Source organism: Gymnogyps californianus, chromosome 13 (genome assembly GCF_018139145.2).
Source record: "Gymnogyps californianus isolate 813 chromosome 13, ASM1813914v2, whole genome shotgun sequence".
NCBI classification, from domain to species: domain Eukaryota; kingdom Metazoa; phylum Chordata; class Aves; order Accipitriformes; family Cathartidae; genus Gymnogyps; species Gymnogyps californianus.
In genome coordinates, this window is record NC_059483.1 from 18,563,382 (window position 1) to 18,580,666 (window position 17,285).

The following is a 17,285-nucleotide window of genomic DNA, read 5'->3' on the forward strand; positions in this document are numbered from 1 at the left end:
TATTGCTTTTGATGTTTTTGTTTTTCAAATGTGACAAAACTTTGGATGAGTGTATTCAGCAGGGATTTTGAGAAACTCTGTTGAATTAAAATGAATCTCTCTCACTGAGTTTCACTGCCAAAAACAGTTTTAGTGGGGTATGTTTTTGTTTACAGCAGTACTCTATCTTAGCGTAGACGAGGATTGGAAAATGTATCTGAGGAGCAAATCCAAACCTTCCTTTCTCACTTAACCTCCCTGCGTCACAGTATAGTCTATCATGTATAGTGAGATTTTGCATGAAGCCACTTAAAATCTCTACTTTTGTGAAAAAACGTAATGTATAAGGGTAGAGAAACTTGGCAGGAACAGGTAGTTTGTTGTGTGAAAGTAAGCTGTTGAGTTTTTTGTTTGGGTTTGTTTTTTGTTTTTTAAGTTGTTGTTAAATGGAAAAGCAAAAAGGTATCTTCTAGTTTTCAGAGTGACCTTAGACTGAGCGCATTTGAACATCATCAGAAATTCTGGGATATTGGCATTTTCTCCCAACTGCTGAATTGCTTGTGTGTAGCATTTCTGAGTGAGCATTTGAGATTGCACTGAAGCCAAGTACGATGAAACTGTAACAAATAACCATATTCAAAACTAAGAAGCAGAGCTGAAAATGTGGTGCTCAAATAATTTGGCCATCAGAAATGAGGAAGATTGTGGGGTTATTCAAAATACGTATACATTGTACCTGTTTCTATTGTATCTGTTAATTTGGAGTTGAAGTAAATGTCAAAGCCTTGTATTCTGTTTCAGGACTAACATTGGCTTGAGTCAGATGGTCTGAGTGAAGTCAGTGCAATTGTTAGTTTTTAGCTTTGTCAGTGCTTTCCAATTTTTTGTTAGTGTAGTCCCAGACTTACTGGAAATTGTGACCTCTAGCTGGGCTGTCCCTTCCAGCCAGAATTACCCTACGATCCTGTGATTCTGTCAAATAAACTTTCCGGTGGGAGCTACATGCTGACCTACTCAGCTTGTTTCTACCTATGGCCTGATTGGGTCTTAAAGCTGTTTCCCCAGAGGTGAATGATGATGAAATCTGGTTTCTTTTACATCCATATTGAGTAGTAACTATACGTGATCTGGTGTTGGCAAGTCATGTAGCTAGTCACTTGAGGGTAGTTCCGAACATAGTGAGCACAAGGTCTCTTGAGCAGCTGCAATATGTTCCTCATTAAAACTCTTGATGAGCATTCTGTTTATGTTGCATTTGTGAAAGTGAGGTGTCAGGTGGTATTTGTTAATTTTTACAAAAGCTGTCTATTTTGTTTCTTTGTGAGGTCATCTCAATCTCCAGTCTCATCGAATGGTGCTCCAAGCTGCAATAACCGGTGGATTAGTGGGGAAGGGTTGTTACTTTATTGCGAGTCTGGATGACCGTCTGCGTGAATGTGAATTATAGTCGTGGCTGTCAGTTCTTCAGTGGGATAAGCAGTGGTGCCAAGTAATGCGAAACCTGCTTTCTAACTTTGTCTTACTCTACAGAAAAGAAGGTAGGGAAACAGTCAGTTAATAAAAACTAGCTCAATAAATGTTAGAAAGTCATAAAATTTTTCCATTTATTGAGAATGGTCTCTGCATAGGGAGATTGCGTGATGTGCAAATAATGATGTCAGGAGCTATATGCTGCCTTGCTGCAAAGACTCTGATTTCACAGTCTTTTATCTAAATGACTGTTCTGGGCCTTAAGAGATATAAGAGGAATGTTAATTGCTTCTCTGGTCGATGTCTTTACATTAAAAAAATGCAAGCATACGCAGGATTGCTTGAAATGTTCTTCCTAGTGCTGCTTGACCGAGCTGGTTAACAATCTACAGTCAAAAGGCCAGCTCAGCCCAGTTTCAATTCTTTATTTTTTTTCATCATCTCCTCCTGTTATCTTGTTAACTCTTTTTTTCTCCTAATCCCTCCTTCCCTGCATCCCTCATTCTCTGATCGCACTAGCATTCCCTTGCTATTAAATGACTGTTTTCTCTTACCCTTTGAATAACTAATTTTTGCTTTACAAAACAATATTGACATACAAGCTACAGGGCTAAGTCCATTGCTGAAGGTGCTGTGAGTTGTAAACTGAAATCTGCTCTAAGTTCAGGAGCTCTTAAGAATGAGGGAAGACTGTAGTGAAACACCAGTTTGCTGACTTAGAAATTACAGATGTTTTGGATTCTTGCAATTCCTGATGGTTTAAACCAGGTGACACAGTAGTGCTGGAGTTTTTTCTGCCTCTCCCTCTTCCCTTTGGCTGGTATGTGCAGATATGGAGGCTCACAGTTTGAATCACTAGCTCTGTGATGCTTCCTAGGATTAGTACACTGCCACTTGAAAGCAATGCTTGGATAGAAGTCGTGTGATATTATACTTGTTTCAGTTTGGTGGTGGTATTTGGAATGTACATTGTTTTCCACATTAAGTATGAAAAATAAAATGCACACTTATTTAGTGAAATCTCTAAGTTTCAGAAATTTCTGTAACTGTGCATTTATCAAAGTGAGAAAGTAAGTGTGAACTCGTGTATGGACCAATTACTCAGGTTGTTAATGTTGATCAAATGCTCATATGCAGTGCAATTACTTGATCATGCTTAAGGATATGTTACTGTACATCTGGTACGGGTTTTTGCTGCAGTGTCCAGAAATTGTATGTAGGTTCAGTAGTTTCTCAGATAATCTTTAAAAATAAAATTAACCGAAGGTGTTCCTTTTATCATTTGATTGCCTACTGAGGTGCCTAGAATTCTGTCGGGGAATTTTTGAGGCTGTGTAGCAATTAAAAAAGAAAATAATGTGTACCTAAAGAGCAACAAAATAATGTGAGCTTTAGATGATTAATTTTGCTTCTAGTTCTCCCTCCTTGCATTGTGAGAAATGCTGGGAAAGGAACATGTGGAACAGACAACACTCTTCTTCCTCCCTTTTTTTATCCAACTCACCCTTTATTCCAGGTGTGAGGAAAAAAAATGTTTAAAAAAAACCCAACCCAATCTGTCTATTAGTTTGTGAACTATTTATTTGATAAGAATGGTTACATACTTGTGTGTTAATGAATAGGGTCTCTGTGTTTAAAAATTGAGCAAAGTCTAATTCAAAGGCATAACTGCTACTTACTTTTAACAGGATATGGTTAAAAGGGTGTCTTAAATTCAGTCTTTGATTGTATGTGTTATGGTTTTTGTTTCAGTACGTACCAGTTTTACTTCAGGCTCATGGTCTCAAAGCCACATTCAAGACTTGCAAACTTTTAGAGGCTGGGTTCTTTCAGCTATGATGGCTGCTGAGAAATGTGTATCGCTTTCTTACAAGTCTCAGACCAGGTCTTTTATTCTATGATTTTTATTTACTTCTTTCCACTTAGGTTGTGTATCATTGTGAGCAATGGCCCCCTTCTTACGAATATCTTTCAACTCATTTGAGCTGGGACCTGTGCAGAATCAAGGGGAACAACTACAGCCTTTCTGTGCTATCAAGATGAAGGAAGCATTGACTACAGGTGAGGTTACAAACAGTGATGCTTTTCTGAATGTAAGTTTTTGAGAAATACTGCAATCCTCCTTAGTCTGTGAGTGGTAGTGAGTCCTGCTATTCCTGTCATGCCAAGCACTTCAGCGTGAGCTTTTCTTTCAGAATGGGAGAAATAACAATGACTGTTGTCTCTACCCCCACCTTAAAACAAGACTTCTTTATTAGTGCTTTCTTGTCCTGTGGCCAGAGTGCTCAGCACTTGGTGTGGTGAAGTCTAAGCCTTCTAGTTGGTGGTCTTCACCACCAACACACAATTATTCACAAAACGTGGTGAAGCAGCTGAAATGTCAGTTTTGCATGCGTTAAGGTGAGTTGTGAATTTTGCATGACAAAGGTTTGCAAATGTTAAATAAAGCATTGTTCTCTCCAGTTTCGCTGTGCTTGCAGAAGCTCTGCAGGGGAGAGAGTGGTGTAGTGGAGTGCCGTGAAGAGGGATCTGAACTGCAGAAGTTTGAGAGGACCATCCTCAAGCACAGAGTAGTAAATGATCTTTATTGACGTGGAGGATAGGTAATAATGAGAAGTGTAGGTTGTTGTTGTTGTAGTAACTGAGGCATTTTGGCAGAATTATTTGCTTGGAATGACTTGCACCCAAGGTCTTGTTAGCACTTCCCTGTTCAGCAGGCCCTCAGCCTTCAAAGACTGCTTCTTTACAGAAACTGGTCCAAAGTTTTGTAATATTTTGTGACATTTGGCTAGAATACACCACTGTAGCCAAACAGGATGAGAGGGAATTGCTGTACTGAGTTAGACCGTAACCATCTAATCCTGCATTATGGCTCTAGAGCTTCACAAAACATCAAAGAATGCAGGAAAGGGTGAATTTCCTTCTTCCTCACAACATGATTGGACTTTCCCCTTATTGCTGAGGGTAAAAGCTCCATTTAGACTTTAAACACAAGGCACAGTGCCCCTTCCAGAAAATGCTGTCATCAAGCAAATGTGTTAAGCTCCAAAGAAGCAGTTTCCTAGTATGTTGGGAGAACCTCTGAAGAAATGGTGTTGAAAGTGTTGGAGCTGCCAGAATGTGTGGAGAGGTGGAACTGGTCTAAACAAATCCACTTTTTTGTTTTTCCCCAGCTGTCTGCTTTTGAAAAGTAGAATTGTCCCAACATTTCTTCTCTTTGCTTGCATGTGTCTTTGACGTACTAAAAAATGGGGGAGGACAGTGCAGTGAACCTTGGAGCAGTAACAGATTGGGGTAATCAGGAAAAGAAACTGATGCTCCTGTTATCAGTTTGATGTTGGATTTGCATGCTGAAACATACTTGAGGAAAAGCTTATCATATAGGAAGAAGAAAATAATTTGCCTAATGATTAGGCATTAAGCCAATTTGCAAACATGTAAAATGTTTTGAAGCCAGTAGTGTTAGCAGAGAAACAAAGGAGGCCTGAATACAGGAGGGGTAAGAACAGTGGTGTTCTTAAAGGCTGTTCTTTGCTGACACTTAAGTGTTCATTTGCAGGCAGGCAGTGTGATCCATGACAAAGCTTGATTAGTATGATTTTAATTACAAAAGCAGCACGGCCAGGCTGGAAGTTGTTGCCAGTAATTCAGATGACTTCTTTCAGTTTTACTTAGGGTAAAAATGTATATAGTAACAGATCAAAGCAGATATTAAATGGGACATGGGAATAGGGACCGTCCTGTGAACAGACTGAAATAGTTCTCTCCCCCTCTAAGAATCCTACGAAGAGTATTACCAGCTCTTCTGTAAACTGCTGCTGCTTCTGCAAACCCTGAATTATTGTCAAAGGTTCTGCAAATAGGTGCAATTTCTCATATTCCCAAAGATGCCTCCTGAGGCATGCCTTTTTGATGAAGGGGTCTGGCTTTAGCAATCCAAAAAACAGGCTGGTGTAAAAGCCTTGCTGTGCAGACAGCCTGCTTTTAATTCCCCCTCGCCTTTATTGTCTGTCCTAATAATCTCTAAATTGTGTTTCGTTTGAGCTTTCCCCTATGTATTTTCACTATAATATTTCCAAATTCTTCCATAGTTAAGAATACCAAGTACAGGGCTCTGGAAGTAGATTTGCACTGCTAAGAATTTGAGTTTTTCTTTCTGCAGAGTTCCCTAAATTCAAGATAAAACCTTTTGACTGAGTAGAGGAGGAATGCTCAAGTTTGCTTTGAAATGGAGGAGGTCCTCAGGTGGCTCTTTCTGAGCATTTCAGAATGCCCTTTGGCAAGCAGGCTTAGGTCTGCTTGTCAAAGTTGTAATTTGTAATGCTGTTGTTGGCAGGCATTCCCAAATAAAGAAGTACAAGGACACTATTCGCTACTCTTGTTTGGATAGCTCAGCACAGCTGAGTGGAGTGCGTCCAGCCAAGATATTAATGAATGAACACAAACTTTGCCTTGAGTTTCCAGGAAGATTTTTAAATAATAAGTATCTAATTCTTCCTTCGTCAAAGTGAATGTAAATTCTATTGCTAATTTTAGGAGACAGACCACACTGCAGCTTCTTGGGGAAGGGTCCAACTATTTAATCTGCTTTGCTACTGCCTTGATATCATACGAACAGATTACACACTTAGGGGAAAAATGGATCATTCAGAGCTGGAGAGGCACTTAGAAGGCACTTCTACTGCAGCAAATTATCTTGATAAATCGCAGAAATTGTGCAGAATGTAGAAAATTATATTCAGTTACCTGAGCGCAAATGGGGAATAATTGGCTCGGCAGCAAATCACAGAGGAAAAACTGGGGAGGTGGCATTGCGTGCCAGAGTCACAGTGAAGAGCTGGATGTGGTTGCTTAGGAGGCAGTACCGTTTTGGATGTGTTCATCGGACTAAGAGACCCAGATCTAGAAATATGCTAAAGCTTGTTATAGATTGTGCAATCACCAGCTGTTTTCTGTGCCTGAGGTAAGGACAGGAAGAAATTAGCTTGACTGGTAGCAAGAGAAGCTGTGTATTAGGAAAAAAATCCATCTAATAAGAATAGTGAAGCACCATAAAACTCTTAAGAAAGAAGTCTGTAGAGACGCTCTTATGGGAGGCTGGGTAAATGTTACAGGGAAAAAAAAAAAAGATGTTTTTTGAGGTCCTGTCAGCCTTTTCCTTATTCTCTAACTACACAAGGTCTGCATGTGCTAGAGGGGACAGATAAGGCCTTGTAATATCATTTAAAAAGTAGCGATCATGGCAGAGACAGTACAATGCCAAGGAGAGTGACTTATGAATAGAAGTGAAATGCTGGGATAACTTGGAAGTAGATTAATGAAATGTTGAGCCTTTCATCTCTCAGCCACCAGTTTCAATTTAAACTGGGTCAGTGTAAGACGTATCTTAATTTATCTTATAGTAGCAGGTATTCACTATGATTAGACGATACGTCATGGAGATTTATACCAGAAGGGAGCCACGCAACTATTCCCTATCAAGCTGTGACTGACTAAACCAGCTTCTGAATTCCAAAATGGGATTTGTCCCTCCTGGTCTCTCTGGCTGCATGTTAACACCTTCACTGCCTTTGCATGCCCTGTTTGTCAGGGTGAGCTTTGCCTTCCAAGTCATGAACGTGTGAACTGAGTATTTAAACTTTGTCCCAACCACAGTACAAGAAGTAATAAGTCTGCTTTTGGTTTCAGTACAAGGATCCTCTCTTTTGTTTTATTTTGTTGAGTTTAAGTACTAGATTTACGTTATTTGATTTTACGGTTTCTGTCCTTTTTTTGTGGGTTTCAGAGAGAGGAAAAACTCTTATTCAGAAGAAACCTACAATGTATCCAGAATGGAAATCAACCTTTGATGCCCACATTTACGAAGGACGGGTGATTCAGATTGTTCTCATGAAAGCAGCAGAAGAGCCATTATCTGAAGTGACTGTAGGGGTGTCGGTCCTGGCAGAGCGGTGCAAGAAAGGCAACGGCAAAGCAGAATTCTGGGTAAGGAAGAAGATTAATTCCTTAAACCTGCTGACCTGGTTATGTTTCTTTCGAGCTGAATGGATGTCTTATGCCTTTTAAACTATGAGTGTTCGATCACTTTAGCATGTGTGGCAGGGCTTGTAAGACAATTATTTTAGCAGCATTTTTGAAGCAGATGATGTGCAATCAAAGTTCAAGAAATTGACAATAAAATCCATGGCATTAGTGTTTGAAATAATGGCATATATCACATTGAGTGCCTATTTTATAAAGCCTAGCAGTTTTTATAGCAAATAGCAGACATTTAAATTGGATCTGATCATTGTAATTCATCCAGAGAAAAAGAAAGGTGAAGCTTAATCTAAGGTATTTCCACTTAGAATGTCTAATTTTATTTATTTTTACAATAAATTTTAGTTCGCTTGATGCTGCTATAATGAGGATCCTTTAATCCCCATTTTTGTTATCTTGGTATCTTTTCTTGGCCCTGTGTCCCAAACAATTGTTCATACATGAAGTTAAGGGGTATGGCATCTTGCAGAGTGTCATTTGCTCCTGTATCATACTGAGTACAATTCTGAGTATCGATCTCAGAAATGTAACAGGGGAGGTAAAGTTAGGGTTTAATGTAGTTTTAAATTTAGAAATATACATTTAGTCTAAATGCCAGTAGTTATTATTAGTTGTCGAACTACATAAACCCAAACAACTTTTAAATGTTTAGTTTTCTGAAATGCCAAACATGTTTCATTCATTTGTTTGATGAGTTGCAAAGAATTTTTAATGAATTAAGGGTTTAATGATGTCATCTTTATAAAATCCTATTCTCTAGCTTTTTTCAACTTTCAGACCCAACTGAAGTTGCGGAGATCCTGGTCCAACAAAATGTGTTGTGAGAATGTGATGAGGCATTATTGTCCCAGAGAACTCTATAAAATCTTGAAGCAATTCTAATTAGTGTCCTGAATATTCAACATTTCTCCAAATGCAGAAATAAGATTCAGAAAGGAATATCAGGATATCCTATAATTTGGGTGAGAGCTGTCTAGCTAGGTGGATAGGTGCTATAAATAGTCTTGCCCATTATCCAGTTGCATGTAAAGCTGTACTCCAGACAGCTTGCCCAGAAACTACGTGTATTTGCTAATACAGGAACTGCCTGTCCCTGTGTTTGGAGTACAGTTACTGCTAAGGAAATATTTGCTAAATGTGAGCAGGTCTCCTTAAAATCTCACACATAGTCTTGTATTCAAAGCCTTCTGGACTGGAGTGTTGCTGAACTTGCCCAGAACATGAACCCTACAGGAGAAGACCTTTTCATTGGGTGGGCTAAAGCAGGATGAGCAGGTGGTAACAGATAGTTCCTGGTTACATCCAATTTGATGAGCATCTTGTTTCTCACACAGTTGGCAATGCTGGCCCTTCCTTGGTAGGGGATGGATACATAAACTTTCTTTTTGAATATATGAATGCTTTTCCTGAATGCTGGATATGAATAGCAGGGAATATCCAGTTGTTGCTTAGCTTAGTATGGGAATACTTTTTAAAAAAACCCCTCCTATTCTTTCTCAAGTCCATTTTTGCTGTAAATGGCAGGATTTTGCTCTGAGTATGTACAAATCTAACTATCTCGCCAAGCAGATCGCAGAAGAAACCTTTCTTAAAGGGGTGCTTGATATTGAAGGGACTTACAAATTTTGCTAGGTTGGTAGGATCTCAGTGGTTTGTATTCACCAGTTACATTCTGAAATCATACACTTTTTTTCCCACACCTTAACTTGAATTCTGAGACAAGAGCAATTATTCAGAAGAGTAGTTAAAACTGATAGTGATCTGTTTTAGTTTTAGTGATCAGTTTTAGCCAATTCAGTGGTCTGAAATCCTCTGCTGCTTATCCATAGAACAGGTACCACATAGATGTCATCAGCGTTAAACTTCCTCTGTACAACTTCAGCCATGACTTGGAGAGACCATCATGCCCAGCAAAGAGACATTAGTTTGCTTACCATAGCCTATAAGGTTATTTTTGTGTATGGAGAGACAACCCATCAGTAGTAGCTGTAACTGAGGTCTTTGCCTTCTGTAAGCTTTGTTGGGCAAATGTTTTTGAGTATCAGATGTTGCCTTAAAGGTGAAAACTCAGTCATTATCCCAGTAGGGTAATGGGGTTTGTGGGGATATGTTCACGGGTGTATCTAATGTAATTGTGGTTTTCTTTCTTTTTTCCTCCCAAGTTGTATTTACTGTTAACCCTGGGATATTTGCTCCGTGCTGAAGTGAAGACTGAATCAGACTCTTTCATGCTTAATAGCTTCTTACCTTTCATGAAGGCAGCAGTTTAAGAATTAGCGGCTACTTTCTGAGCGCAGGAAGTAACCTCAGCTATTGGCTTAAAATGCATTTGTTTTTGCTGGTCTGTAGAATTTGCCACAGAAACCATGTGTAATGGTTTGAGGGGGAAAGTAAAATAAATTTTGATGATACCAGTGTTTTTCTGATTACAGGCAACAGCGTTTGATATCTCTATGGTTTGTACTCTCAATAAACATATAAAGGATTGTGTAGACTTTTTCTTTTAAAACTGGGTTCCTGTGCAAATTTAGTTTACTAATAGTAAAAACAGAAGCCAATAAACTTCTTTGCAGAAACGGGAAAGGGACATGCAAAAACAATGTGAACTTTGACTGCGCTGAACTTTTGAATAGACATCAAAGAAATGCAGCACACTAGTAAAAGCAATAGAATAAAAGCCCCTGGTTCAGCTGCAGCAGTGAGATATGGAAGAGAGCTGGAATCCAATAGTTATTGAATATTATACTTTGATGCCCTAGAAAGAACTGTTTAAATTCTTGAGAGTTTCGGTCAACTACATACTTCACTTTTGGTATCTTTCTTTCCATAGCTTGACCTACAACCTCAGGGGAAGGTGCTGATGGCTGTGCAGTATTTTTTGGAAGATGCAGGTAATGTCAACTGTTTATTGGGGAACTGGGTCTGAGTTTCCTGGGATTCAGGTGTCATAGTTACTAATCACGGAAACTGATTGTAGCAATGAGTGAATTGTTAAGTGTTAAAATGCAAATCTAGTCAATGTTCTGCCATATCAGTTTAAAAAGTGAACAACCTGTATATGTCAGGAATCTACACAGGCTATTTGGAGAAGAAACTAGGAGGTAAGAGAAGACAGTTAATGACAAGAGGGGAAGCTTTAAGTACAGTAATAAAACCAAATATTTTGGCAGGGATTTGTGTATCTGGAACTCTTTCCTAAAGGAAATTATGTAGACCTCACAACTTGCTTAGCTAGTGGTTAAAACTTTCCCATACTGGAAGTCACAAAACCATGATTTCTTGGGAATTGAATTGGTCTGCCATATTAGCCTATCAGTCTTACATGGTTTAATACTATGTGTTTGTAAATAATAAGTGGAAAGTGTAAGCAGTAAGTTTTAAAGCATTGGTGGTTTTTTTTTTCTCCCAGATATATATAGGGAACATAGTTCTGCTCTTATAGAACTTGTTAATTGTGAAGGTACCATACCTTTTTGTATGATATGTGCAATCTGTGTAGCAGTTACTAGAAAAGCTACTAAAGATAGAATGTGATATGCAGTACGTGACATTTCAGAGTTGACATTTTATCTTTGCAATGGCAAAAAACCAGCCTATATGCTCGTTATTTTGGTCTCCTTTATGAAAATTTAACTCTCTAAAGCAAAATTTCAAAAAATTGTGTGACTCTGAAGAACCTGTAAGGAAGAGCGTTTCTCTGAAGATCAAAAGCTCTCTGTTTATGCACCAGTAATATTCTGGTTTGCATTCAAACTGTTGTGAGCCATTATATTAGAAAACCTTCATCTTGGTCTTCATCATAGCTTTCCTGTGCAAGGCAGTCTCATGGGGCAGTGGTATTATGAGAATCTGTCTATTTAATGAGACATACAGAAATCCATTTGTCCAGGAAACTTAAAAGTTTCTCAACCAAAACTGTACAAAACCAACTTCAGTATTCTCAGTTGCTTATTTGATGAGGCTGAAGCATATTTCCTCCTCTCCGCACAGACATGAGGAAGAGTAGAGATGGCATAAGTGAAAACCTTCCATAATTTGCTATTAGCTGTTAGTAGGAAGGTAATATACTTGTGTGCTCCAAGTACTAAAATAATTGTACTTAGTTATTGATCAAAATAATATAAAAATAGATACAATGTTATTGCAATTCTTTTCATTACCTTTATTAGGCATTGCAGATGGTAGTGGATGAAGCCGAAATACCAAACAGATCATTAAGTCATGCAATCATACTTTAATTGGCAAGTTAAGATCTGTGTGTTAATGCTCTTGTTAGACCTTCTACTTTGCAACAACTTCCTATTTACCTTCTGCTGTATAGAAAATTACTCACCGATACCTTTTTGGTAACCAAGCCACAGGGGCAGCGGAAACTCCCTTTCAAGATATTTATACATCTACATTTTGTGAAGGAAAGTCACTCAATCTGATATTTGCAGTGTTCACATCAAACATCAATACATTTTAACGTACTAATCCTCAAAATTATAGACCTCCCTCATGTCACTATGTGTATATTGCTAAATAGGCAAACATTGAATGATTTTTGGCTCATCATTGCACTGCTGTAAATGTTTTCTCTAGTTAAATTAGCAGTTACCAGTGTTAGAGCAGAGAAGTCTGTTAGTGCATTACAAGGATATTTGAATTAACTTCCATTCTTCACATTGCTAAAACCCTTAGTTAATAGTTGAAAGCTCAGAGACAGTTCACATTCCTTCCTATGCACATACCATTTTGTTTTCTCTCTGATGCACCTTTCCATACAGAACTGTATGGTAGCTGTGTTTCTAAAATACTACAAAAGGCTTGTTCTGAAACTCGTATTTCAGTTGTTCCCTAGTTTATTTGAAGGTATTGCTACTATTAGTATCTTTGAGTTATAGGTGCTACCTTTTGTTTCAAAATCTCCAAGCACTTTGCAAAAGTGACTAATTCTTTCTTTGGCTTGTTTTGCAAACTAAAGCTGTTGTTTTTCAGCCCTTCCTCTTAAGTAGCAAACGTTCTGCCATCTTTAGAGAAAACTGCTTTTCTCTGCTTCGATGGTAGGCAGCAGTATTGAGAAGTAAGCGTGTTATTGCTCCATTATCAGATTTATTAGTAGAGAAAAATTTTCATGGAATAAACTGGTATTAAAATTTGCTCGATGGTGGGCTACACTGAGACATTTCATTTGTATATTCTTTTCGCAGATTGGGGCCTGGGCAGTTAATTTAGGGCTATATATGAAAAGTCTTCCCAGTCTTAGAGGTTTTTTTCTTTCTAGACCCTGTAAAACAGGGACTGCAGAGCCCTGACTTAGAGCTGTCAAAGAACTTTTTTGTCTTCTGTCCTGTGATTTGAAAATAAGCTTGTGCTGGAAATTAAAAGTTTTTATTCTGATGTGTTGAAACATGAGAACAGGGTGTTGATCCCCATTTTCATTTCAGAATATTGTTTTCTCTCTGCCCCTCCTTCTTTCGTTGTAGTATTGAAACTAGGTTATAAGTCTGTAAAGCAGCTTTAGTTTTAATAGGTGGGAGTTGCAATACGTTTAAGGCTTTGCTTGATCTTTGTTTATTCAAATGTAGTTAATGACCTTATCGAGTAAGAAAACCCAGGATCACAGAGGTGGCTTACTGTACTGCTGAGTGTCTTGTGCGGTGTTAGCAGCTTTGGAGGCTTTGGAAGTATGTTTGTGTCTGGTTTTTGAATACTGAATTGCTGTTTTGCTGGCTTCAGCCTCCTGGAGAAAGGGTTAGTGAATTCTTTCCTTAAAATGCTCTTAGCTGTATCAGAAGGTGAGTAATTTGCATGTGCACTTTTGATATCTCAAGTATCTGACGTCTGGGAGAAGAACATGAACCAGTGACCTGCATATATTTTGAGTGTGTTGTTCTCTGTGTGTGTTCAGATGAGTGTTGGGGAAGCATGAGATTTTAGAATTTTTCTGAGGCATCTGTGAAAAATCATAGGGTAAATAACAGATTTGCTATCACAGTCTGCATATTGTATGGGTCTAAATTAAGGTTTGAAGCAAGTTTCTCTATGGATGAGGTGTGTTGGGGAAGGATTGTCACATTATTAGTAAATAATAATGATGAAGGCTGAAAAGCTAGAACTGTGCCTTATAATTGTAAATGGGGAAGTTGGTATGATTTAATAATTTAACTGAGAAAATACTATTTCTAGAAATTTGGCAGATGTGATAGTTATTCAGTGGCACCTACCATGTGCTTTAATCTGCATCTAGAAGTGTGATTACATGAATTTAATAAAAATATTTTTGGCAGTGTATTTGGTTGGTAAGGTAGCTAACGTGTTGTGTAGAGCAGAGAAAATTTGATATAGTTCATATGTTCACAAGAAATTTGACTTAGATGCTGTGTTTTTAAAGGTTGGTTTTACTGCGCCTTTGTAATTTAAAAAAGAAAAAAGAGAAAACCCTTTTTCCAGTTTATTCCCTGTTTTACCACAGTGAATGAGATATCGGGTATCTGTGCAGAAGTGTTAACCAAAACACTTATTGAAATATAAAAAAAAAAACCACTCTGTACAGCTGAGCACAGACTGTGTCAGCACAGCAGCTCTGCAGATGGTGTGAGCGCCACAAAGACTGTAGTGTGGACGTGGGATTTTTTTCTCCTGGATTGAAAGGCAGGGCTTGTTAAAACTCTGGTGTTTTGTTTTTAGCACTTTTCTAAAAGACCATTGACTTCATTAATGCTGATGAAAGACTAGTTCAGTAGAGACCTGCTAGAAGTAGCTGCAGAGCAGTCCTCCTCAGTGCTCTGCTAAGTGTCAGTCAAAACAGTAGTAGGTGCTGGCTCAGTGGCTGAGGCAGGACGTCATTCATTTATTTAGAGGAGCAGGCAAGAAGTCCATGTCCCCTGGGTGTCCCAGTCTCTGCGCAGAACAGAGCATACCATACTTGTAGCTTTTCTTACAGTAGAAATGGATACACTATCACATGTAGTATACATACCTTTTCATAAAGGTGCTACTAAGAGTTTGTAACACTGGCTTTGACCACTGGTGCTAAAGCTTGTAGTATAACTGCTTGGGGCCGAGATAGGTAATTTGAGATTATGTGCCAGCTTTGAGAGCAAATAGTATTGGCTTCTACAATAGCAAATTACTGGTATTGCTACTTAAATGTTAGCAGTGTAAAATCCACAAGTACTTAGAACGGAGGAGATGGTTTAAAAAAAAAAAAGAGAGAAATACATAGCAATGTTAATACTCTGCCTGTAAATGAAATGTTGTGATGATCACAAAAACCAAAATGATTTAACATAGCAAGTTCATGTCACAAAAATGTAGACTTTTGGGAAACTTGTATTTCTGTAAATGGTTTGTTGGGATTTTTTTGGTACAGATGATCTGTAAAGCAATCCTCTCCAGGACCAGGTTAAAGAGCAGTTTTCCTCTGAGACAGTTCATACCAGGAAAGCCTCCTTTGTGAGGAATAAGCTTTCCTTTTTAATGATTGCTCTGTGAGATTAATATTTTTCTTGACCTGAAGGCACACTTAACTTTCAAACAAAGCCAAGTGCAAGGCTGTAGAACAGCAGAAGGGGACACTGAACAGAAATATTAGCGGGTTTTGTAATTTATTATGAAGTTTCAGTCAAATCTCAACTTGAGCAGCCAGTCAGCTCAGAAAATGTTTTGCCTGTCCCTGTTTGAAGTCCCGGTTCTCAGTTTCTGACAGTAGCACTGTTATCTTTCCTCTGTTCACAAACAGAACCACGAAATGAGCAAGTTAAAATGAAAAATGAACTCTGAAGATGGTAAATATTTTTTTCTATTCTTTCTTTTAAATAATCTAGTAGGGTTATTCTGCAGGTTGTTTTCTTTTGTCCTTGAACTTTTGAGGTTCAGTTGAGACAATTTGACATCTCACCTTGAGGTTTGTTACAGTTCAGCAGAGTCCTAGCAATATTGTTTTAGCAAATGTTTTCTAGACTATGGGTTGCATGTTATGTTAGTGGCTGTAAGGACTGTGAAATATTCAGAAGGACTGGCGCTGCAATTAAATAGTGTATAGAATGGTATGTTTACAGCACTTCTGGAGATCTGCACTGTCAATTCACAGGCATGCTTAATGGTTTCTTAATGAATATACGGCACCGAGGAGTTCCGGGTGCTTTCATCAGATCAGCTGCAAGTTTTGAGAGGGGACCTTGAAACACATGAACAATGTGTCAGTGATAAATATTAACCACAGTTCTCAATAGAGGAAATAGATTATGTTTAATGGTGTGTACTGGGTCCGAAATAATTAATTTCAGGTCCAGGCTGCAGAGGTCACCTGGATTCTAGTTGCAGATTCAGCTGTTTTGTACATGACTGTTTCTGACCGTGTGCCGGCCCAGGACAAGCGTTTCATCTGTGGAAATCCTGGCTTGCTTGGAGGGGGAAGCAAAGGCTTTCCATTTGTGTTTCTTCCTCCCCCCCATCTCCAACCTGCATCCATACAGTTGTTGGGAAAGTTACTTCCTTACAATTGTTAATACTCTCTGCATCTTTGAAATAAAGCCTTTATTCCCCAGTTGAGTCCATGGTTGGCTGAACTTCTTAAAACTTTTCTGGAGCAATACACATTAAAGGTAATTTACACATTAAAGATAACTTGTTAAACACACCCATAGTAAATTGAAATGAACTACACTGTCATTTCAGAGCCATCTCAGCTTCAGGTGCACTTGACTTACAGCTGCTGTCCAAACCTCTCAACTGCTTCTGAAGCATACAAAAATGTTTTCAGCTATACTTTGATATATTGGTTGGTTTTGGCAAAGGTATTAAATAAGGCAGCTGGTTGTGAAGACTGAGTGTTCTCACATGCAGATTTTGAAGTTTTGCTGTGCTCAAGGGTTCTTCACCGTTAAAGTATGTTTAAGGAAAGTGGGGGTTTTTCTCTTTTTTTTTTTTTTCCCTTTCTTTGTACAAACTAAGTGATTAGTTTATTAATTACCCTCTCAAAAAATAGATGCCAGTCTCACATATTTCTATTAAGTTTGATATCAGTGTTCCAGACAGGGACGAAACACCACAGTTTCCCATATCTTGATCAAGTTTTGTCAGAGACTTTTGCACACAGTATCAGCAATACTAAATTCCTACAAGTATTTCAGCATGAGGAGAAGCTGTGTCCTGTTCACCTGGTGAATCCTGTTAGTTCCTTGCTAAACACTTGGTTCGCTTGTGTTACAGACTTTAGGGAGGCGTTTGTCCCTTAATCTGCTCCATCACAGGTTATCTCCTCAGAATACATGCTATAAAGCAACACACCTTTCTCTGCTTTGTTGCTGTTACTGATTAAATCACCCTTATGAAGACATCCTTTTCATGCAGCAAATATGAAGTATCACTGACTCTCAACCACCTTGTTTTCCTTGCACGCACATTTCAGTGTGTGGTTTCCGTGAAGCATTGAGGAACAGTGGGTGAGGTCCGTGTATTTGCTCAGCAGGACTAAACAAAGAAATAGAACTGTTTGCAGACTTTGACAAGGCGCAGTGCAGCAGCTGATGGGAGTTTTTGTTGGGTGAACTCAGCAGCCTGTTTGAACAGCAGAAATGAATCCTGTTCCTGGAGGGGAAGAGGTAACTCAGTGGCGTACATAGTGCCAGGGTGTCATAGTGCATGTGGAGAGCTCTTTTCAGGGGGCGGCAGGATGGGTTTTTCTCTGAACCAGATGGCCAGTTTCTCAGAAAAGTGCATTAATATCTAGTGGCAAAACCCGGGGACCTTTTTTGATCTTTCTTTTCACTAATATGCTTAATCTTTCCCTAATCTCTGAGCTGACGTTG

At 38.7% G+C, this 17,285-nt stretch overlaps 1 protein-coding gene across 1 annotated transcript in view; it reads left to right on the forward strand.

The window, feature by feature from the left end:
- Window positions 1-17,285, forward strand: part of PRKCD (protein kinase C delta) — a 67,772-nt gene that overhangs the window by 34,335 nt on the left and 16,152 nt on the right. Inside the window, exons 3-5 of the mRNA XM_050904682.1 lie at window positions 3,376-3,510; window positions 7,235-7,434; window positions 10,319-10,379. Coding sequence (XP_050760639.1) covers window positions 3,396-3,510; window positions 7,235-7,434; window positions 10,319-10,379 — 376 coding nt within the window. The 5' untranslated portion in view covers window positions 3,376-3,395. The remainder of the gene's footprint in view (window positions 1-3,375; window positions 3,511-7,234; window positions 7,435-10,318; window positions 10,380-17,285) is intronic.